Here is a 20,894-nt window from a genome sequence, read left to right as displayed (position 1 = left end):
TAATGATTTGAACCTTTTTGGCTAATCTCATGTAAAAATGATTGTTCAAAGTGCCTATGTATAAATACTTTTGGAGTCACAATTGGTTTGTAGATGTCATAGACTTAATTTTAAGAAGTCACCATACTAAGAGCAGTTATATGTTTAGACTATGTAGTAATTCTTTTGTCTTCTAAAATTATCAATACTTATCACAGCAAATAATAAGGGAACTTTTTTAGTAACGCATTAATGTAGCCTAAGTTGTTTGTTATCATTTTCAAGTCATAGTATCTTTAAATAAACTAAATAGTTCTCATCAAAAAAAAAAAAAAAAGTTTTAATATTTATTTAAGACTAAAATGCAAAATTGATATTAAGTTTTTTCAGATTTTTTTTTCAATTCTCTAACTTTATTTTTATTTATTTCAATCCTCTAACTTTCAAATTTATTCAACAAAGTCAACTTTGGTTATATATTGTGGTTAATTTTTCAATTTTTTTAAATTTTTCTTCAAATTTATTAAATTAAAAAATTTTAATTAATAATTAAAAAATATTTTCTAGATTTTTTTTTTTTTCAAAAAATTTTAACAAATGTTTACAGAAAAACCTTAATCGAGTAATAAACACGTTTGCTGCCTCGGTGTGGAGAGGCAAATGGGGAAGAAGCGAGACCGCCGAGTCACACCGAGTTCGAATTCGAATAAAGGAGGAGAGCAGCGAGTCGAACTCGGCGACTCGGCCTCGTCGAATCGCAGGCTCGCCATTATCTTCGTCCTCTTCTTTGTCGTATCTCCCGCCATTTCCGTACTCGTATACCGTATAAAATACGCCACGACTACGAAACCTCCGGACTCCTACGTATTCCAACGAGGCCTCGTCAAAGCCGACGTCGATTTCCAAGAAATCCTCGCTGTGAGTACTACTGTACTAAGCAATGTTTGGTTCCTCAGAAAATTTTAGAAAGCAAACTCTTTTTTTCCTGGATTTTAGTGATTTAGGTTTTGAGCTCTTCTTTTCCTGGATTTTTTCTCAGCAACCAAACAGATTCTGCTTCAATTTTTGTTGTGAAAGAGAGAAAATTTTAGATTCTTGTTCATAAAAAGTATGTATCTAATTTTTTATTGTTATATATGAAATTCAGGAGAATTCAAAGGTTTCGGAGAACACGTCACACCGACATTATACGTATCCTGTACTGGCTTACATTACTCCATGGTATTACTCATTGCTCTGTTTTGTCATTTTCATAGTTTGGGATGAAAATGATATGTGAAATTTCATGTAATTGTGCCTTTGTTTTCATTTCCCTATGGTGTCATTCATAGCAGGAACTAGGGGCCAAGTGAGTGTTCTAGAGTTTGATTTAGGGCACTTCACTTTTTTTGGATTTAGGGAAAAGAAAAGAAAAAAAGAAGGCAAATTACAACTTATGCAGTTGTGGTTAAAACTTGAGTTGCCTATTAGTTTGAAATTTGACACTTTGCCCTCATGAGGTTTGACCAAAATTTAAAATGCCTATTTGTGGTTTGAAATTCCATGATGCAAGTGTTTCACTTGTTTTTTTTTTTTTTTTTTTTTTGATCTTGTATTTTTATGCTTTTTGTGTTTTTGGAGGAGAGAGTCTTAAAAGTAGAGCAAAATTACATATTTAGCCACCTTTTTAACAAAGGTGGGTTATGGAACTCTAATTGAGCTATCCTTAGGTGGATAAAGTGTCAAATTTCAAACCATATGTAGATAACTTAAATTTCAACCAAACCACAGGTGGGTAAAGAAAATATAGTTTTAGTTTTATATATAGTGCACGGCTTTGTTTTTAATGCATCACTAGAAATGGGGAGTGGATTTGAGTTGGGGGAACAAAAAAGAGGTAGATGAGGACCAAAAATAACATTAGTAGTAGTTAAAAGAACATGTCAAATAAGGAAGTAATGGATACTATGATTTCGAATGGAATTGAATGGAGGAAAAGAATACATGTGGTTGACCTGACTAATCTTGTTGAGGAATTTTTTTTTTTTGGGTTGAATGTCGTCGTTGTTGTTTGTCTGTTTTTTTTTTTTTTATATTGAAACTTAGTGTTGTGGAGCTGTGCAGGAACTCTAAGGGCTATGAAATAGCAAAAAGGTTTAATTCCAAGTTTACACATTTATCACCTGTCTGGTATGATTTGAAGAGGTAAGCTCCCAAATTTTAAATTTTGGCCAAGTGATGAAAGTGGGTTGTTGGCAATCTTGTTAGAGCCACTCAGTTGGTCATGATAGAATTGTCGGCTAAATACAATTAAAAATGAACCAACTTGTGTGTGTAAGATTATTTTTTGTTTTCTGGGCGGGGGGTGGTTGCTTTGGGTTTGATTGTCCCTGACATCATTATTGTAGGTAAACTTATCCAAAAAGGGGAAAAAGAATCACATATGTAGGTGGAGCAGTATCTTCTAAATCCTCGTGGATATTTAAGATGTCCGTGCTTTATTAAACTTAAGAACTGCTTATTCTATCACATTGTTGTATGAGTTTCTTTTCATTCTTTTTGTTGCCAGCCAAGGGACGGGATTAATACTTGAGGGGAGACATAATGCTGATGTTGGATGGATCTCAGAGCTTAGAAGGTCAGGAGATGCTTGGGTATGGCAAATAAATTCTTTTTTTTAATTTTTTGTTTTATTTTATTTTTTATTTAGGCCCTTTCTTCCTTCAGGAAATTGACAACTAAATAGGTTTGATAATTTGATGACAACACATTGCACATGTCTTGACAATGAGCTCTATATCAAATGGCATCACCCCCCCTATGTGAATGGGGTGAAGGGTCAGGTTTTGGGTTAGCATCCATTGGACTTTAGCTTACCAATCCAAGAAAGAAGTCTGCATGTGTCTTTTGTCCAATTTATTTGCTATATAATTCAGTTGAGAGGTTATTCGAATATTGAAGTTGCAATAATTACAAATGATAAATGAATTTGGTGAAGCGTGTTATAAAATGAGAGAGGCTCCTTTACTTATATTAAAAAAAGGGAGAGACTACTTTGAGAGATTGTTAACCATGCAAAAACGGAGTTGTTGATCAGTTTTAAAATAACATAGTCCATTGTACATATATAAAAAATTGGTAGAATTTTCCTCCAAATTGTTTCAGAGGTAAATTCCACCAACCTATTACTTGATGATTTAAATGACCATACACATGTACTTTGATCACATAAGTCGCACCGGCGAATGCGTCGTTGGGGTCCTCTCTGGGTTTTTCCGGCGCGGTGGTGAACGACCCGAGAAAGCTTACTGGGCCGCCGGTGCCAGTCGAAACTCCGGCGAGCACGATGGAGGTTCCCGGGTCGCCGGTGACAACGGCGGCGCCGGCGAGTGCGTCAGCGGGGTCCTTTTTGGGGTTTTCCGGTGCGATGGTGACCGGTCGGAGGATGGGGGTCGTTACCCAAACTCCCATAGCTGGTTACGGCAAGACCGTTACTACCCATAACTCCTTCTCTCTTCTATCGGGTCTGGGTTGTGGGGAGGATCTCTGTTCAGAAGAGAGAGATGACCTTATGGTGGCTCCCGGTACGAAGGGAGGAGATTGTAGTAGTCCTGAGGTCGAGCCTGTGTTGCCGAGTCAAGTGGGTGGGCTTGAGTTGCTTCAGGATGGACCTGAGTTCTTTCATGGTGAGGAGGAGAATGGTTTTTTGGAATGCTCACCTCTTTCTAAATGGGATCCCAATGGACAGAAGGAGTTGGAGGTGTTCCAGGAAAGTGATGAGGGAGATTTTCAGGGGTCAGCGGTGGTAAATTCGGAATGGGTTTGTAGCCTGATGAATAATTTTTGTAGAATTGTGGGTTTTCCAATTGTGAAGCATGAAGATCAATGCCTGGCTCTGTTTCGTCTTCTCGAACAAGACTGTGTTGAGGTTGCCAGGTTTGGGTCTGCTAATGGTAATGTGAATTCCAAGCAGAAAGGGCTTAGGGAACTGAAAGGTTTATTTTCCTCTATTAATTATGATGGGGTAGCATCTAAGGGGAGGAACAAAGACCTCTCAGTAGGTTCGGGGGCGATTACTAGTTTTAAATGAATTTACGGCTATTATCTTGGAATGTTAGGGGATTAAATAATCCTCAGAAGCGAGAGGTTTGTAAAAATCTGCTTAAGGAGTGGAAGTGTGATATAGTTTGTTTTCAAGAAACTAAGATGTCTTCTATAAATTCTTTTGTGGTTCGAAGCCTTTGGGGTAGCCCTTTCCTGGATTGGGTTGTTCTTGATGCAGTCAACACTGCAGGGGGGGTGTTACTGGTTTGGGACAAGAGAGTTTTTGAAAAAGTTGATTGTGCTGTTGCGCGTTTTTCTGTTAATGTTTTATTCAAGGGGGTAATACATGATTTTGTTTGGGCCTGTTCAGGAGTGTATGGGCCTAATGAGGATTCTCAACGGGGTGCTTTGTGGGAAGAACTCTCAAGGATGCACTCCAAGTGGAATTCGGCATGGTGTGTTTTTGGAGATTTCAATACCATACGATATCCGAGTGAAAGATTTGGTTGTGAGGCTTTTACTCCGGCTATGTTTGCTTTTTCAGACTTCATTGAGGCGAATTACCTTGTAGACTTACCCCTTGAAGGGGCTTCTTTTACTTGGTTTAGAGATTCGGGTTCTGATTGTATGTCAAGAATTGATAGAACCTTGGCATCGGTGGATTGGGTGGATCACTTTGGAAACGTGTCTCAAAGGGTTCTCCCTCGTGTAGTTTCTGATCATTGCCCTCTGTTGGTGGTGGCGGGTAGTGTTAATAAAGGCCGTAGTGCCTTTAAGTTCGAGAATATGTGGTTGAAAGAAGAGGGTTTTGTAGAGAGGGTTCGGCAATGGTGGAATGGGTATTGCTTTTCGGGTTCTCCTAGCTTTATTCTGGGGCGTAAACTAAAAACTAAAGAGGACTTGAAAAAGTGGAATAAGGAGGAATTTGGGGATTTGGCATTTAGGAAGAAATGTCTTTTATCGGAGTTGTTGGGTTTGGATGCTAGGGAGGATCTATTAGGCCTTTCTCATGAGGATCAAATTCGTCGTACTCAGATTAAAGGAGAGATTGCACATCTTGCCTCTTTGGAGGAAATTTCTTGGAGACAAAAGTCCCGGTTCTTATTTCTGAAGGAGGGAGACAACAATACTCGTTTTTTTCATCGGGTTGCAAACTCTCATAGAAGAACTAATTACCTTCGGGGTATAGAGGTGGATGGTGTCCTATATGAGGATGAGGAAGAGGTGCGGTCTAAGATGGTCCACTTCTATCAGAGTTTGTACACTGAGTCAAATTCTTGGCGCTCTTCTATGGATGGATTAGAGTTTTCTAGCATTGGAGAGGACGAGCGTCTTGAATTAGAGAGGGTTTTTTCTAAGGAGGAGGTGGTAAAGGTTCTTCAAGAGATGGAGGGTGATAAAGCCCCAGGTCCTGATGGTTTCACTATGGCTTTTTTTCAAAAATGTTGGAATGTTGTGGAAATAGATGTCATGGCTTTCTTTGATCATTTTCATAGGAGTGCAGAGTTTGTACGGTCTCTAAATGCTTCTTTTCTATCTCTAATTCCCAAAAAGAATAATGCTTTGAATATTAAAGATTTTAGACCTATTAGCTTAATAGGCAATGTGTATAAGCTTTTGTCCAAGGTCTTAGCTAATAGATTGAGGCGGGTGTTGGATAATCTTATTTCGGAGTCTTAAAATTCTTTTGTTGGTGGCAGACAGATTTTGGATTCAGTGCTTGTTGCCAATGAATGTTTAGACAGTAGACTTAAGGGTCGCACTTCGGGGGTGGTGTGTAAGTTAGATATTGAGAAAGCTTATGACCATGTGAATTGGGACACTTTGTTTTATCTGCTGGAGAGGATGGGATTTGGAGAGAGATGGAGGAGATGGATAAAGACTTGTGTCTCTACCGTTCGCTTTTCTGTTTTGGTTAATGGATCTCCTGCTAGCTTCTTCGGTAGCTCTAGAGGTCTTAGACAAGGCGATCCTTTGCCTCCCCTTCTTTTTCTTTTGATCATGGAGGTCTTAAGTCGTATCATGAAGAAAACTGAGGAAGGTGGTTTCATTCAGGGTTTTCATGTGGGTTCTATTAATTCTACTGGTATTCGTGTTTCTCATCTTTTATTTGCTGATGATACCATTCTTTTCTGTGATGCCTCTAGAGAGCAGATTTTATCTATTAGGCTAGCTTTGACTTGTTTTCAAGCTTTTACTGGTCTGAAGGTGAACGTGGGGAAAAGTGAAATTGTCCCGGTTGGGGAGGTGCGTTACATCCAGTCTGTGGCTAATATCCTTCAGTGTAGAGTGGGCAATTTGCCTATGACTTACTTGGGTATGCCATTGGGAACTCTGTATAAAACGCCCTCCATATGGAATCCGATCCTAGAGAGGATGGAAAAGAAGCTTTCAGGTTGGAAGCGGCTTTATTTGTCAAAGGGTGGTAGACTCACCTTGCTGAGGAGTACCCTTTCAAGCCTTCCGACTTATTACCTTTCCCTTTTCACTATCCCCAAAGCTGTGGCAACTAGATTGGAACGCATTCAAAGGAACTTCTTATGGGGTTCATCAGTTGAGTGTTTCAAATATCCCTTGGTGGCTTGGGAAAAGGTTTGCTTACCCCGCGAGATGGGTGGTTTAGGAATTCGGAAATTGGTGCCTTTTAATCAGGCTCTCTTAGGGAAATGGCTTTGGAGGTATGGTCATGAAACCTCTCATCTGTGGCGTAGGGTCATAGCCATGAAATACGGGGAGGGAAAAGGGGGTTGGTGCACTAGAGCTTGTAGTAGGGCTCATGGTTGTGGGTTATGGCGGAGTATTAGTGAAGGGTGGGAAACTTTTGCTAATCATTTCTCTGTTGTGGTGGGGGATGGATCTCGTACTCTTTTTTGGCATGATAAATGGACTGGGGATGTCCCTCTTAAAAGTCTTTATCCTCAATTATTTCTATGTTCAGCTAATAAGGAGGCTTGTATTTCTGATGTGTTAAGCCCTTCAGTGGGTGATAATGACAGAGTGTGAAGTTTAAGATTTCAGAGGGAATTCAATGATTGGGAGTTGGCGGCCTCCTATTCTCTTCTTCATTTCATCCAAACCCGAATCCCTAGGGGTGGAGGGTGTGATAGGCTTTGTTGGGATCTTAATGGCAGTGGGAAGTTTGATGCTCGATCTTTCTATCATAAGATTCGTAATGCAGCTCACTCCACCTTCCCTTGGAAGGGTATTTGGAAAGTTAAGGTTCCTAAAAGGGTGGCATTTTTTATGTGGACAGCGGCTCATGGTCAAATTCTAACATTGGATAACCTTATGCTTCGTGGGCGCCCTATGGTGAATCGATGTTATTTGTGCTGTTGTGATGCGGAATCTGTGGATCACTTGTTACTTTCTTGTCCGATAACTCATTCTTTGTGGATGCATATGCTCCGGTTGTTTGGGATCGCTTGGGTCATGCCAGGTTCAGTTGAGGACTTATTATTCTGTTGGTTTCATTGGCTTGGGAAGCATAGTTCTGATATATGGGATTTGGTCCCAGGCTGTTTAATGTGGACTATTTGGTCTGAACGGAATCGGCGGGCCTTTGAGGATGAGGAGAAAACTGTGGTTCAGTTATTTAAGTTTTGCCAGAGGACCCTCTTCGATTGGTCTCATTGTTGGGGTTTCTCGGATTGTTCTACCCTTACGGATTTTATTTCTTCTATTAGAATAGTTTAGGGGCTGCTTTTTGTCTTGCTGTTTTGTTTTTCCATTGTTCACTACCGTGAACTCTTTTTGTTTCTCTTACTTTTCTTTTCTAATAATATTCTCTTCTTACTTATCAAAAAAAAAAAGTCACTAACTTATCTATATGAGGCTTCCAAATAAATCACATGAATAAAATAACACTTGGTTTAATTTTGTCACATAATGGGTTGGAGAAGATTGCTCCAAAACTAATTTGGAGGAATATTTTCTTTTAAAAAAATTGACCCACACGCACTTATTATAAAAAAATGAGCCACACTTGTTGATAATCTTCTGAAAACCTAGATTAATTGTCTAATCATTATTAATGATATATCCTTGGGATATAGGTTTTACCCAGAGTTGTTCTGGAAGCATTTCCTGTAGAATTGCTTATGAGGAAGAAGCAAAGGGATAAAGCTATTAAACTTATTGTAACAGAGTGCAAGTAAGCCTCTATTTCATACATTTCTGGATACTTTTAAGCATATTAACCCATGTTCTAATGAAAAATGATTCATTTTCTGCATGTGAGAAAGGAATGCTTTGGTTCGTTTTGATTCATCTTAAGTTTGATTCACTCCTTTTTTTTACTGTTACCTCTGGCTTCCTTCTTTAAAAAAAAAAAAAAAAAAATCAGTTTTAGTTCTCATTTTCAGCTTATTGATTATCAAATGTGAGAACAGGGTACTTGGGTCCTCGAGGACGAGAAGAATTTTGTACTATTGCAAACATACACATTAAAACTAGCATGGCATAGAGTTGGGTTCAGAAGTATTCAATTGAACCCTATTCCAATCTGTGCACATGTTTTGTGTCGTTCCTTTTTTGGCATGACTCAATCAATGCATGCATTTAACAAAATGAATCATAAGTCTATAAATACCTCAACAACAACAATAAAGCCTCAATCCCAAAATTTTAGGTTTGGCTATGGATCTTTGACAACTAATTGGGATCAGCCATATGCATTCTTCTCTACCTTTCTATCTTATCTAAAATCACACACTCTTAATCTCATATCCTATATTTCCTTGTATTTCCAATTTTCCATCTCAACATTCTCATTTCAGCTAAATTCATCCTAAGTGACAAAAATTAAAAAAGGGTGAGGGCACTGCAAACAGGGTGGTTGAATTGGGGTTAATATCTATTAGTCTTATCTGAAAGTAAGCATATAAAAAACTATATATGGGTATTTAGAATCAGCCATGGCTGAACTTAATAAAACAAAAGCTAGAAAATTAACTCTATATGGGTTTCATGTAGCTGGAGAGGTCATTTTTGAAGCTGAAAATATGGTCATTTTGGAGAGTTTCTTCCTCATGCTTACTTTCATGTCTATAAACGGAATAGTATGGTTGCATGTTTGGTTGTTAAAGAGCATTCTTTTAGTGACATTAAGAACTCTTTTCTACTCAAATTGTATGCTTGGATGACAGAGTCATATCCCTCTATAGTTGATCGCTTTCTGGACTTCATCGATACTATATGTGTTAATTTGGCATCTTTTTCTTTAATTTTATTTGCCTTTGCTTCTGTTTTGTTATTTTTTCTCTTTTCTTGTAAATATACCTTCAGTGTTTTGGGTGACATCCTTATAATGATTTATTTATGTGAAGAAAGGGAGCGGAGAATGTGATTAACTTGTTCATACCTAGGGCTGGGTGTTTAATGAATTATTTATGTGAAGAAAGGGAGATCCATTGTGCGGTTTCAATGATTTAGGTGGCCAATGGCAGTCTACTGAAATTTGAAATGAATATTTTTAGCCTACATTCAAATCCCCATGCACAAGCGCATGTGTGACAGAGTGAACGAGAGAGTTGCGTCTTACTCCTGTACTTTTGATAGGGTTCATTTCTATTCGTGGAGAATGTGATTAACTTGTATATACCTAGGGCAGGGTGTTTATTGTAAATAATTTTTGTAGTTTGTGCCTGTGATTGGGTCAAGGATTTTCTTTTTCTTTTTTTAAAATAAAATAAAAAGAACTTTGTTATTTATTTTTATTTTTTTTTTTTGTGTGGATTTTCTTATATTTAGGGATATGGGATATGATGGTATTGTGCTAGAAGCTTGGTCAAGGTGGGCAGCTTATGGTATCTTGCATGATCCAGAAATGCGTAATTTGGTACATTTCAAACTTTCTGCTCCTTATGTAATAATTTTTCTTTAAGGTAACATACTTTTATGCTTCTTTGGTTTCAATTTCTAAAATTTTTGGTACTAATCTTCAAAATAGTTTATGGACTCCTTGATTGTTTCAATAATTATTCAAGTTGTTTTTAATCTCTATTTTCAGCAGAAAATTGAAAGAAATAAACAATAAAATATTACTTTAAAAAATTTTCTGTCATTGTGTTGCATTGCCTGTTGATTCCTCTCATCTCTCCCCCACAATGCAGGAAGAGAAAATTTTTTTTGGGGTGAGTTTCTCTTTTTGTCTTGGACCCAGCATTCAAACCTTTCGCTATTTCAAGTATATGAGATTTAATGTTTTTTGGGTCTAAGTATTGGGATTTCTCTGTAACTTAAAGATATGAATACGCCTGCTTCACAGATAGATTTGAAGTCTTTTTGTTGTATGAATCTTTGAGCATATATCTTTTCTCAAATTACCTCTCTCAATTTGCGGTGAATCAGTAATGTTGTTTGCTGGACATGAAAATATTTTGTTTAACTTTTTGCTCTTTACTGAGGGATCCTTCTTATTTTGCAAGCCTAGGCACTACAGTTCATAAAACAGCTTGGACATGCACTACATTCTTTGAGCTCAGCAAGGAATGATAAGCAACAGTTGCAGTTGGTCTTTGTTATAGGTCCACCACATTCAGACAAGCTCCAAAAGCATGATTTTGGCCCAGAAGATCTTCAGAGCTTGAGCAATGCTGTAGATGGATTCTCACTAATGACCTATGACTTTTCAAGTCCTCAAAATCCAGGTCCTAATGCACCTCTGAAGTGGATTCGTTCCACACTACAGCTAATCCTTCGTCCCACTGGCAATAGCGCTCAGGGCCCTGCCCACAAGATATTTCTTGGCATCAATTTCTATGGAAATGATTTTGTCCTAGCAGGAGGTATTTCTTTTGTTCTTGCTTCTTTTCCATTTTTTTTACTTGATGGTTTTAGAGGAGCTACTCATTTTCTGTTGCACTTGTTTCTTTATTACTTTTTAGTCTTTCGTAAGTCAAAATAATTTTATTCATGAGAGAAAATAGTTCAAATCACTCTTAAAGAATTACAATATAAAAATTGAATGACCTTTTGAAAAAAAAAAAGGGATTCTGTCCAAGGTAGCCATCTAGTCATACAAAGATCTCAACGAAAACCAAAAAAAAAAGGATGGCATGATGAGGACATTTAACACTGTCAAAGTTCTACTTTTCCTCTTGCCAAATTGTCCAATCTATTTTGATTGGTAAGTTCCACATTCTGTGGGTCTTGAACTCATGACCTTGCTTATACAGGAGGAGGAAGTGCTATTTGTGTTAGAGCTCATTGGCCAAATTGTTTACAATACACATAAAAGAATAACCTTCGAGATTTTAACTCCAATTGAGAGGAAATCTTCCTTGCCAACCATCCTACACTCAAAAATCTTCCGTCCAGATTTTTGAGTTACATGTTGTGCATTAGATCACTTTTCTATCCAAATTTTTGAGACAAGTTGTGCACATGACCACTCTCAGTCCTCTTAATTAACAAAAACGGGATGGAAGGAGCAATTTCTTTAAAGAGTAAAAGTTCAAATTGAAGCTCCGTAGGGTCAGTTTGCAACAGCCCAAAGTTGAAGGGGTGTGTTTGCATTCCTCACCCCACCCCCCCCCCCCCCCTCTCTCTCTCCTGCAACACACACACAACCCTTTATAGATAAAATTCGTTTTTAGTTTCTCATCTTACAAAATAAGATTATCCTCCATATCTTGACATGTTATAAGAACTGCAGGGTTGGGTGGTGGAGCTATTACTGGCAGGGATTACCTCTCATTGTTGGAGAAGCACAGGCCTTCATTGCAGTGGGAAAAGAACAGTGGGGAGCATTTGTTCTTTTATTCCAATGATGACAATATCAAGCATGCAGTTTTCTATCCATCATTATTGTCGATTTCTATGCGACTCGAGGAAGCTCGTTCATGGGGATGTGGCATATCAATTTGGGAAATTGGACAAGGTCTGGATTACTTTTTTGATCTTCTGTAAATAGTGCACTTTTGCTCTTTACATTGTAGACAACACTGGTAATTTGCTTTCTTCTTGCAAAAACGTCATTTGTGTCTACAATCTACATTTACAAATTTCAACTGTAAGATATTTTTTGTCACTACCCAATTAATTCAAAGAGTTCTGATATGCCCTATTGTAGATTTATAGTTGATCTTATTGCAGCTACTATCCGCTTGGACACCACGTTTCTATGAATAACACGGTTGCTTTTGATTTATAGTTAATTTCTTTGTCATATGCTTTAAACTTGGTGATCCACTCCACTCCAATTGATATTACATGGCTCTGAATCATTTATACAATTGAATGGCTTTGTCTATCTGTCCGTGCAATCATTACGGCAAAATGCTGGCCTTAAGGTGCTTTACAGCCCTGCAAATGAGATTAGCTCAATTGGCACCTCCTTCTTTTATAAGTTTTGGATGAAGGTGAGGTTGTGGGTTTAAGACACACCGAGAATTCGTCTGTAACTTACCGATTGACAAAAAAGAAAAAAGGAGTACTTTACAGCTCTCAATTGCTACTGCCTTCTTGGCCATCATTTGGATTCCCTCTAGTATTGGAGCGCCTGCATTTTTATGAGCCTGCCTGCACCATGGATTTAGCATTCAAGCAATGATTGTAATCTATCAAATATGTTGACCTTGCATATGAAAATGTTTATATTAACGTTACAAGTTGACCATCAATCAAATGAATGATGCAGCGCTTGCATTTGGATGGGTTTATCTTCATAAGCTTATTTTGTTTATCAAGCAAACATAAAGTTGTATGTACCTAAAAAAATGCCATGCTTTAAAAAGCTGTATGTTTTGTTTTAAGATAGAAATAAGGTCATTAAGCAATCTTTTTTTGCTTACATAATTTCATTATGAATTTGAAATTAATTGAATAGCTGTTAGTTAAGCTTGTTGTAAGTAACAGACCTACCAATCTAGTAGGTTCTTTTTATTTTATTTTATTTAGGATGAGGATATCTTGTTGTGCTCACTTAAAAAACGTGACTACTCTCCCGGGTTTTAGACAATTCCATCTACTCTTTTTCTTTTTTTCTTTTTTAAATCATTAATCTAAGTCAATTGGGCTGTGTCCTAAAAGCCCAGAAAGTAAGCAAATACGGCTCAAATAAGGGCCCAAAGAGAAAGAAATACCCATGAGGGACAAAAGATAGCCCATTGGCCCACCTTAGGGTATGGGCAGTGTATGGGAGACAGCCAAGAGATAATCCTCCTGAGGAATTATAATGGGCCTTGAAAAGGCCCAAGAAGTATAGCAAGCCCAAAGAAGCCCACATCATTTCTATACAAGATAAGCACGGATAAGAAAGCTCCAAACTCAACAAAAAAAAATAAAAGAAAAAGAAACGGGACAAGGCCAATCAGAATCGGCAGAAAACGTGTGGGAAAGAAGAGACAGAACACAATTTTCCCATCGTTGTTTGAAAACTAATGGGTTTTTGTGTACGTGAGAGAGAGCTGAGAGTTGGGTGTTAGAACTTAGAAGTTAGAGCTGAATGGGTTTGGCTTTTTAGTTACTGTCAGATAAGGGAACGTTTTTAAAAACAAAAAACCAAAAAAAAAAAAAAAATTAAAATACAAACTATTTTAAAGAGCTTTCGATTGCACTTTTATCATTAGGCCAAGATATCAAATAATTTTGGGGTAGTTACACTTTTCGCCCTTGAGATTTAGAGAAATGACAATCCACCCAAAACTTGAAGAGAAAAAACACTCCCTTGAGATTTGTCATTGAAGTTTATCGATTATTTTTTTTTACTAACCATGATTAAACTTTTAAAGAAATTCTTATAAAATTTTAGAATATTTCATTACTAATGTAATCAAAAGGGGATTTTAAAAATATATATTTATAAGCAAATGGGGGGAGTGTTAATTTCTTCACATCTTAAGAAAAAAAAAATGTTTTTTCCTTTTAAGTTTTGAGTAGAGTGTCATTCTCTCAAACCTCAAAAGAGGGGAGTGTAATTACTCCATTGATTTTTAACATAACACATGTTAACACATTTTACACTCTTCTCTCTCTCTTAGTTTGGGTTTGATTTAATACTTAATTATTTTGGAAGTAATATCAAAACAGAATTTTGGCTATGCTAATTAAAGATTAGCATTCGGTCAATTTCGGTTCACTTCATCTATTCGGTCCAGTTCGGTCTACTCCGATCCACTTTAGTCTACTTTAGTTCAATTAGGTCCATTCAGTCTACTTCAGTTAATTCAGTAAAATTCGGTCCATTTGGTCTACTTCGGCCAACTTGGTCCGGTTTGGTCCAATTTGGCCCATTCAGTCCACTTAGGTCTATCCAGTCGAACTAGGTCCACTTCAATCTTTGGGTTAAAAGTACTATCAATTATTTGAGTAGTATTAATTGTAATTATATGATTAGTTTTGGGGTTATCATAATAATCTCCTTAAGAGAATGAGAATTTGAATAATAACTTTGAAACATAAAAATTTTAATTGTACCAAAAGAAACTAGGAAATATAATACATAATATCAATAGTTAGAAGAATATGGACCATTTCAAAAAAATAAAAATATCAATAAAAAAACATCAAAAATGATAAATTATATTGTGGGGTCCAATAATTTATGGGTCCGGCCCACACGCTTATAGGAAGCCCACAGGTTTTAAACTGAAGGAGGCCAGGGCCCAAGCTCGAAACTAGGAAACATAAAAATGGCCAGAAGGCATAGCCGAGGACGGTTTCGTCCTCGGCAGGCCCAAAATCTCGGGTAGGAGTGAAACACGAGTACGCTAGAAAGATCAGAAAATATCCTGGGGAAGTTGTCTTTAATACCCTTCCCTGACATGACACTGCCCCTAACAGAGCCGGGATCTTAGGCTTTATGGATCATCTACAGCAATTTTTGGACTAGACTGATGGGACAGATATCTGCCCAGGAGAGATCGACCCTACACGTGGACGAAGGACAACGAACGTAGGCTAGTATAAAAGAGAATGTTATGTGACCAAAGAGGGGGGGATCCATGGAGCTCCTGAAAAAGAACTCGATGAAAGAGAATGTCTGAAGAATATACGCCGGACATCACCTAAAAAACCCGCCGACGGGCAATCGGGGACAACACCACCGCTCCTCGGACACTATCCGAGGAGCCAGATCCTCCCCAATACAAGATTGAAGGGCCTGAACATCCAGCCCAAAGCATCGCCTCATGCTGGTTCGCCTAAAGTCCGGCCCGAAATGTCACCCTATGATCAAACGCTGGCCTTTCAAGCCCACTCTCTACAAATATTATTGTGAGGGACCTTCCGTGTGCGAGCCCAACATCGTTGTTGGACCGTTAAAGATTTTGTGCCCTCACAATTGGCGCCGTCTGTGGGAAGGCTTGTGCGTTGGCGTAGGAGGTGTTTGAGTCAACTCTCTGGCCAGCTGAGGTTTGCGGGATTCCCCCCATCTCCGGCGACATGCAGTCGTTGCTCCGACCCGAATTTTTACTAGGGGCTACGCCCTGCAGTGTCAACAGCGCGAGCAGCTCTAGGGGCTTCCGGCTACACGCCAAATTCCCCCCGCCATGGTCTAGGGGCTGATCTCCAACAAGTAATGGACAGAACCAAGGCCTTGCATGGTCCTCGGACCCAAGCCTATGGGGAAACCAAGTACAAAAAAGATATCTTACAAGTAATGGACAGAACCAAGGCCTTGCATGGTCCTCGGACCCAAGCCTATGGGGAAACCAAGTACAAAAAAGATATCTTACAAGTAATGGACAGAACCAAGGCCTTGCATGGTCCTCGGACCCAAGCCTATGGGGAAACCAAATACGCCAAGGAAAAACCAGATACACAAAAGCATGATCGGAGTACCCTACTTCCCGTTCGATAGATCGGATGGATCGTGAGGAGGTCACCATTCTTGGGCGACATTTACGCGTTTATCACAGAAGTAAACAACTGCTACCCCGGTCAGTTTCCTAAGTTTGATTTATTACAAATTATCGATATAATGCCTGATAGTGCTGATTGATAAGAGTTGATTAGATCATGCTTCAAAGTAGCTTTGTTACAAATATTCTCAAAACACATACATAGAGCACATTCGTTCACAGAGTTGTATTGCCCAGTAGATTAACGCTTAGAACATGTAAATCAATTTCCATTTTTTATTATTACAACGAAGAAATAGTACAATGTACAATGAAAAGCTGGAATCAGCCTACGTCAAAGCTTACTACATAAGCAAGAAAAGAAAATACAAGAAAGCTGGAGAAAGCCGAGGAGGTATGTCGGAGGAAAGGTTGACTACAGCTCCGAGACCTTATTCTTCCCCCGCACCCTTACATGCCCATAACTCAGGCAGCCAAAGAGACCCAACTTGAACCTGACACCGTTGAAGAAAAGGTGCAGGGAGTTGGAGGTGGTGGGGCTTTCTCTAAATATACGCCTGCCGCAAAGCAGAGGCGCTGATGGGGAAAAACCCTTCTTCTGCCGCACCAAAACTCTGGCAAGGACAGAACCTGCTTCGGATTTTGACTGAAAGAAGGGAAGATTCCTTTCCCTCTCGGTGGAGATGGAGTACTCCCCTGAACTTGTGCTTCCTGTGCCCATACCTTACTGTTATAAGCCTCATGAAGACACGGTGCTTCTGCGGCGGAGGAAGTTCTTTCTTCCCAACCCTCGTTTTCAACATGTTATGTCAAGAAAGGAGGACTCCGGATATGGAAGGCGTGATGTAAGAGAAAACCAAAAGGAGGGGTGTATATATATAAAGCAACCTTTTCTCCCTCCTATTTATTCGAAAAGACAAGATGATGGCAGTCAACTCATGCAGCGTCCCAAGGAGCACTACAGACAAAGTGGTCTTGGCTCAACTTCCAACGTCAACTGTAGCCAAGAGACTCTAGGAGCCTCGTGAAGGCGCGCCTCGATCCTTGGGGCATCAGAGAAGTACTGCATGGCCAGAGTTTGCAGAAATATCTCTTAATCCGCGGGTTCATCGAATTCGCGGCCCAGGCCCGCTTTGTGTGAAGGCCCAGGGACACCCTGTTCGGCACCTAGGGAAATGCTCAATGAAAGGGAAGATCCGAACTCAAGGTCTTGGACAGAACCTAAGGCTTGCATGATCCTCGGACTCAAGCTAAAAGGGAAAACCAGGTACTAATGCAGACATTGGTCTTGGACAGAACCTAAGGCCTGCATAATCCTCGGACTCAAGCTAAAGGGGAAAACCAAGTACCGATGAAGACACAAGTCTCGGACTCAAGCCTAAGGAGAAAAATCAAGTACATAAGATAAAACACATAAGTCCTGAACAAAACCCAGGTTTTGCAAAGTCCTCGGACTCTGGCTGCTTGGGAAATCAATTGCCCGAATGAAGAAACTTCTCGGCTTAAATACTGGAAAAGGTTAAGGCCCGCGTATCATGGAGATGGCAGAACAACCTAATGATCGCCAACCTAAGGAGGCCATTCATCCGGTGGGTAACACGTCCTCGGATAACTACTTCTTACACCTTATCGAGCATTTAATGCCCATCACGGCTAATTTTAAGATAAGTCTCATTCCTCACTGGTCGGATTGTCATGTTGAATAATAGTTTTGTTAAAGTTATCGTGGCATCTTTTTATGAACGATTACTTTGGCCTTAGTTATTATTGACTCAAATGCTATGCTATTATGCCGAGCATCGCTTTCACATTTGTTAGAATATATAAACAAGGCATACGAAATAGAGTAACAATAACTTTTATTAATATGAAAAATTGTTACAACGTACAAGAAAGGGCTTAAACAAGCCTATACAAAAAATGAACTGCTAAAACAATAACAACATCCGTAATACAAATAAGTAAACCATCAGGTGTCTTCTGAACTCGCCTTCAAAGTCTCTCTGAAATCCATGCCTCAGTGCTGCTCATATCAGGAGAAGATCCTTATACAAAAATAATGAAGGACAAGGAAGAAGAATTGGAACACATGGAAGCACTTCAGCAAGCTCTTGTCACTGAAGAAAGCAAGGGAAAAAGAAGATGGAGGACATGAGCGGGAAGGAGGAGAAGAAGAGGGAAGCAATGAAAAGAAAGTAAAAGGAGCAAAAGAGGGAGAAGGGGAGCCATATTAGGTATGCTCTTGAGAGAGCGGATGGAGATGACAAGGGAGGTTTTCGACTCAGTCACACCAGAAATGGGGCGTGACGAGTCCCTGCTTCGGATTTTGGCTAAAAGAATGGGGAGGCAAATCTTAAGCCTCCGCCATCCTTGCCCCGACCGAGCCATCTCAAGTTTTATCGAGACATGGTATTTCTGGGAAAAGAAGGATTTGTTCATGGTGGATTACTATGAGAGAGTTATTATGGAATAGGGAGTAACCGGATGGAGGAAGTGGATTCTGAGAGGAACGAAAGGGATTCAGATATGAGAGTGTCACCCTCACTCTTCTCTCTTTATATAGGGAACAAAGAAGGGGGTACGTGACGCACTCAGATCCCCAGGGGAATCCAGAGTATAGCGCGCCGCTTCGTCCTCCCACATCATCAGAAACCGTCACATCTGGGAAGCCTCGTAAATGGGAAGGCATTAAAGACACGCTGCAGATAATCACGCAGTATAACGGCAACATGCGTAAATCCAGGAAAAACGCCTCGTATACCGGTGCGTTCCTCGTGGAGGGGAAGAGTCGCCAGAATTGATCAAGATCCGAAGAAAGTGAACGGCAGTAAGAGCTTGACATCATCAAAATCCACCTGTCCTACCATGACGTCGGACAGCAGGATTTTGAGGGGCTAATGTGGGGTCCAATAATTTATGGGTCCGGCCCACACGCTTATAGGAAGCTCACAGGTTTTAAACTGAAGGAGGCCAGGGCCCAAGCTCGAAACTAGGAAACATAAAAATGGCCAGAAGGCATAGCCGAGGACGGTTTCGTCCTCGGCAGGCCCAAAATCTGGGGTAGGAGTGAAACACGAGTACGTTAGAAAGATCAGAAAATATCCTGGGGAAGTTGTCTTTAATACCCTTCCCTGACATGACACTGCCCCTAACAGAGCCGGGATCTTAGGCTTTATGGATCATCTACAGCAATTTTTGGACTAGACTGATGGGACAGATATCTGCCCAGGAGAGATCGACCCTACACGTGGACGAAGGACAACGAACGTAGGCTAGTATAAAAGAGAATGTTATGTGACCAAAGAGGGGGGGATCCATGGAGCTCCTGAAAAAGAACTCGATGAAAGAGAATGTCTGAAGAATATACGCCGGACATCACCTAAAAAACCCGCCGACGGGCAATCGGGGACAACACCACCGCTCCTCGGACACTATCCGAGGAGCCAGATCCTCCCCAATACAAGATTGAAGGGCCTGAACATCCAGCCCAAAGCATCGCCTCATGCTGGTTCGCCTAAAGTCCGGCCCGAAATGTCACCCTATGATCAAACGCTGGCCTTTCAAGCCCACTCTCTACAAATATTATTGTGAGGGACCTTCCGTGTGCGAGCCCAACATCGTTGTTGGACCGTTAAAGATTTTGTGCCCTCACATATATATTTGTGAAAATAGATTGATGGAAATTACTTTTTGAAATTGTTTAATTTTTAGGGAGAACAAATTATATACAATAAAAAATTTAGAGAATAAATTATACATATTCAGTATGAGTTTTTATTATCATAATAATCTCTTTTAAAACAATAAAGAATTTGAATAATTTATATATATATATATATATATTTGCTTGAAGGTATAATAAGCCACATGCAATTCATTTAAAAGTAATGATTTTAAAACTAATGAGTAACATCCCTAAAGATTAGATTTGTATATTCATAACTTTCATGTTTAGAAAGACTTTTACTTAAATTTAGTCGGACTGAAGTTAACTAAAATGGTACGTTAATATGGCTTAACAAAAGTGTAGTAATAATAAATTCTATACATTAGGATTTTAGATATTACAAGTTTGAGATATATATATATATATATATATGTGGGGCCCGGCCCAAAAATGATGGGCTATTCCAAGCTCAGGCCCGTCCGAGGAGCGTCCTGTCCAACGAAAAGCCTCGTATGAAGCGCTATTCAACCCCAATAGCGCCAAGGAAAACTTTCCGAGGAGTAACTCCTCCTCGGACATCGTGAAGCCCAGACTAGAGACTTGCCCCAGCCACACCAGCTCGTCTTCCCAGCATATAAAATGAATTAAATTCGAAATATCTCACGGAAGGCTACCACCACATTAATTGCGCCCCAACCACCCTCTTGGCCGCATTAATGAGGAAAAGACCCCTGAACAGTACCGCCTTGGCCTCTGCAACTCACAAAGGGTCTGATGAGGGCGTCTGATGGGACAGGTGCTCGAGTGGGTGCTTGGATGATTAACAGGTGTAAGGCTGGGATGAAAAGGAGGAAAATATATAATGTAGGGGAGTCCCTCAAAGAAGGGGACGGATGGAACTGTAGGAGAAAGAAAGAAAAGAAATAAAATCAGATTGGAGGAGTCCTTCTTCACGTTCTTATTTTCTCTTTCTGCAAACAGTATACTACATGCATTGGACCTGTTAGTTTCACTGAGGCCAAGTTCTTTAACCCATTCTCTACAAATAATCATTGTGGGTTGCGCTTTGGGCCAGGGCCTGATCAACACGAGTTGGGCCAGGAAAATCGTGCAACCACAATATATATAATAAATTTATATTTAGAATAGGTGCTCTCAAACCAAACATGTTTTTTTTCCCCCTATATGTAAATGCACAAAAATAGACTGAAGTGGATCAGAATGGATTAAATTGGACCAAAGTGGACACAAATGGTCCGAATAGGACCAAACGAAATGAAGTGGACCGAATGGACTGAATAGGACCGACTAGGATGGAGTGAGCCAATGTGGAACGAAGTGGACTGAATAGAAGCGACTAAGAATGAATGTATAGATTAGGACCCAAGTGGACGTAATGGACTGAATAGGACTAATGTCAACTA

General features: G+C 39.6%; 1 protein-coding gene across 1 annotated transcript; it reads left to right on the top strand.

Annotated features, from left to right (window-relative positions):
- Window positions 1-597: 597 nt before the first annotated feature.
- Window positions 598-12,060, top strand: LOC126723707 (uncharacterized). The gene is made up of 8 exons (XM_050427481.1): window positions 598-897; window positions 1,127-1,200; window positions 2,083-2,163; window positions 2,528-2,612; window positions 8,055-8,152; window positions 9,751-9,838; window positions 10,433-10,787; window positions 11,657-12,060. The coding sequence occupies exons 1-8, from the start codon at window positions 640-642 to the stop codon at window positions 11,908-11,910; spliced, it is 1,293 nt and encodes a 430-aa protein (XP_050283438.1). The 5' UTR covers window positions 598-639; the 3' UTR covers window positions 11,911-12,060.
- Window positions 12,061-20,894: the final 8,834 nt, after the last annotated feature.

This window comes from Quercus robur, chromosome 4 (assembly GCF_932294415.1).
Source record: "Quercus robur chromosome 4, dhQueRobu3.1, whole genome shotgun sequence".
Taxonomy (NCBI): domain Eukaryota; kingdom Viridiplantae; phylum Streptophyta; class Magnoliopsida; order Fagales; family Fagaceae; genus Quercus; species Quercus robur.
The sequence above is the reverse complement of the archived record's forward strand: the minus strand, read 5'-3'. Positions and strand labels throughout refer to the sequence as shown.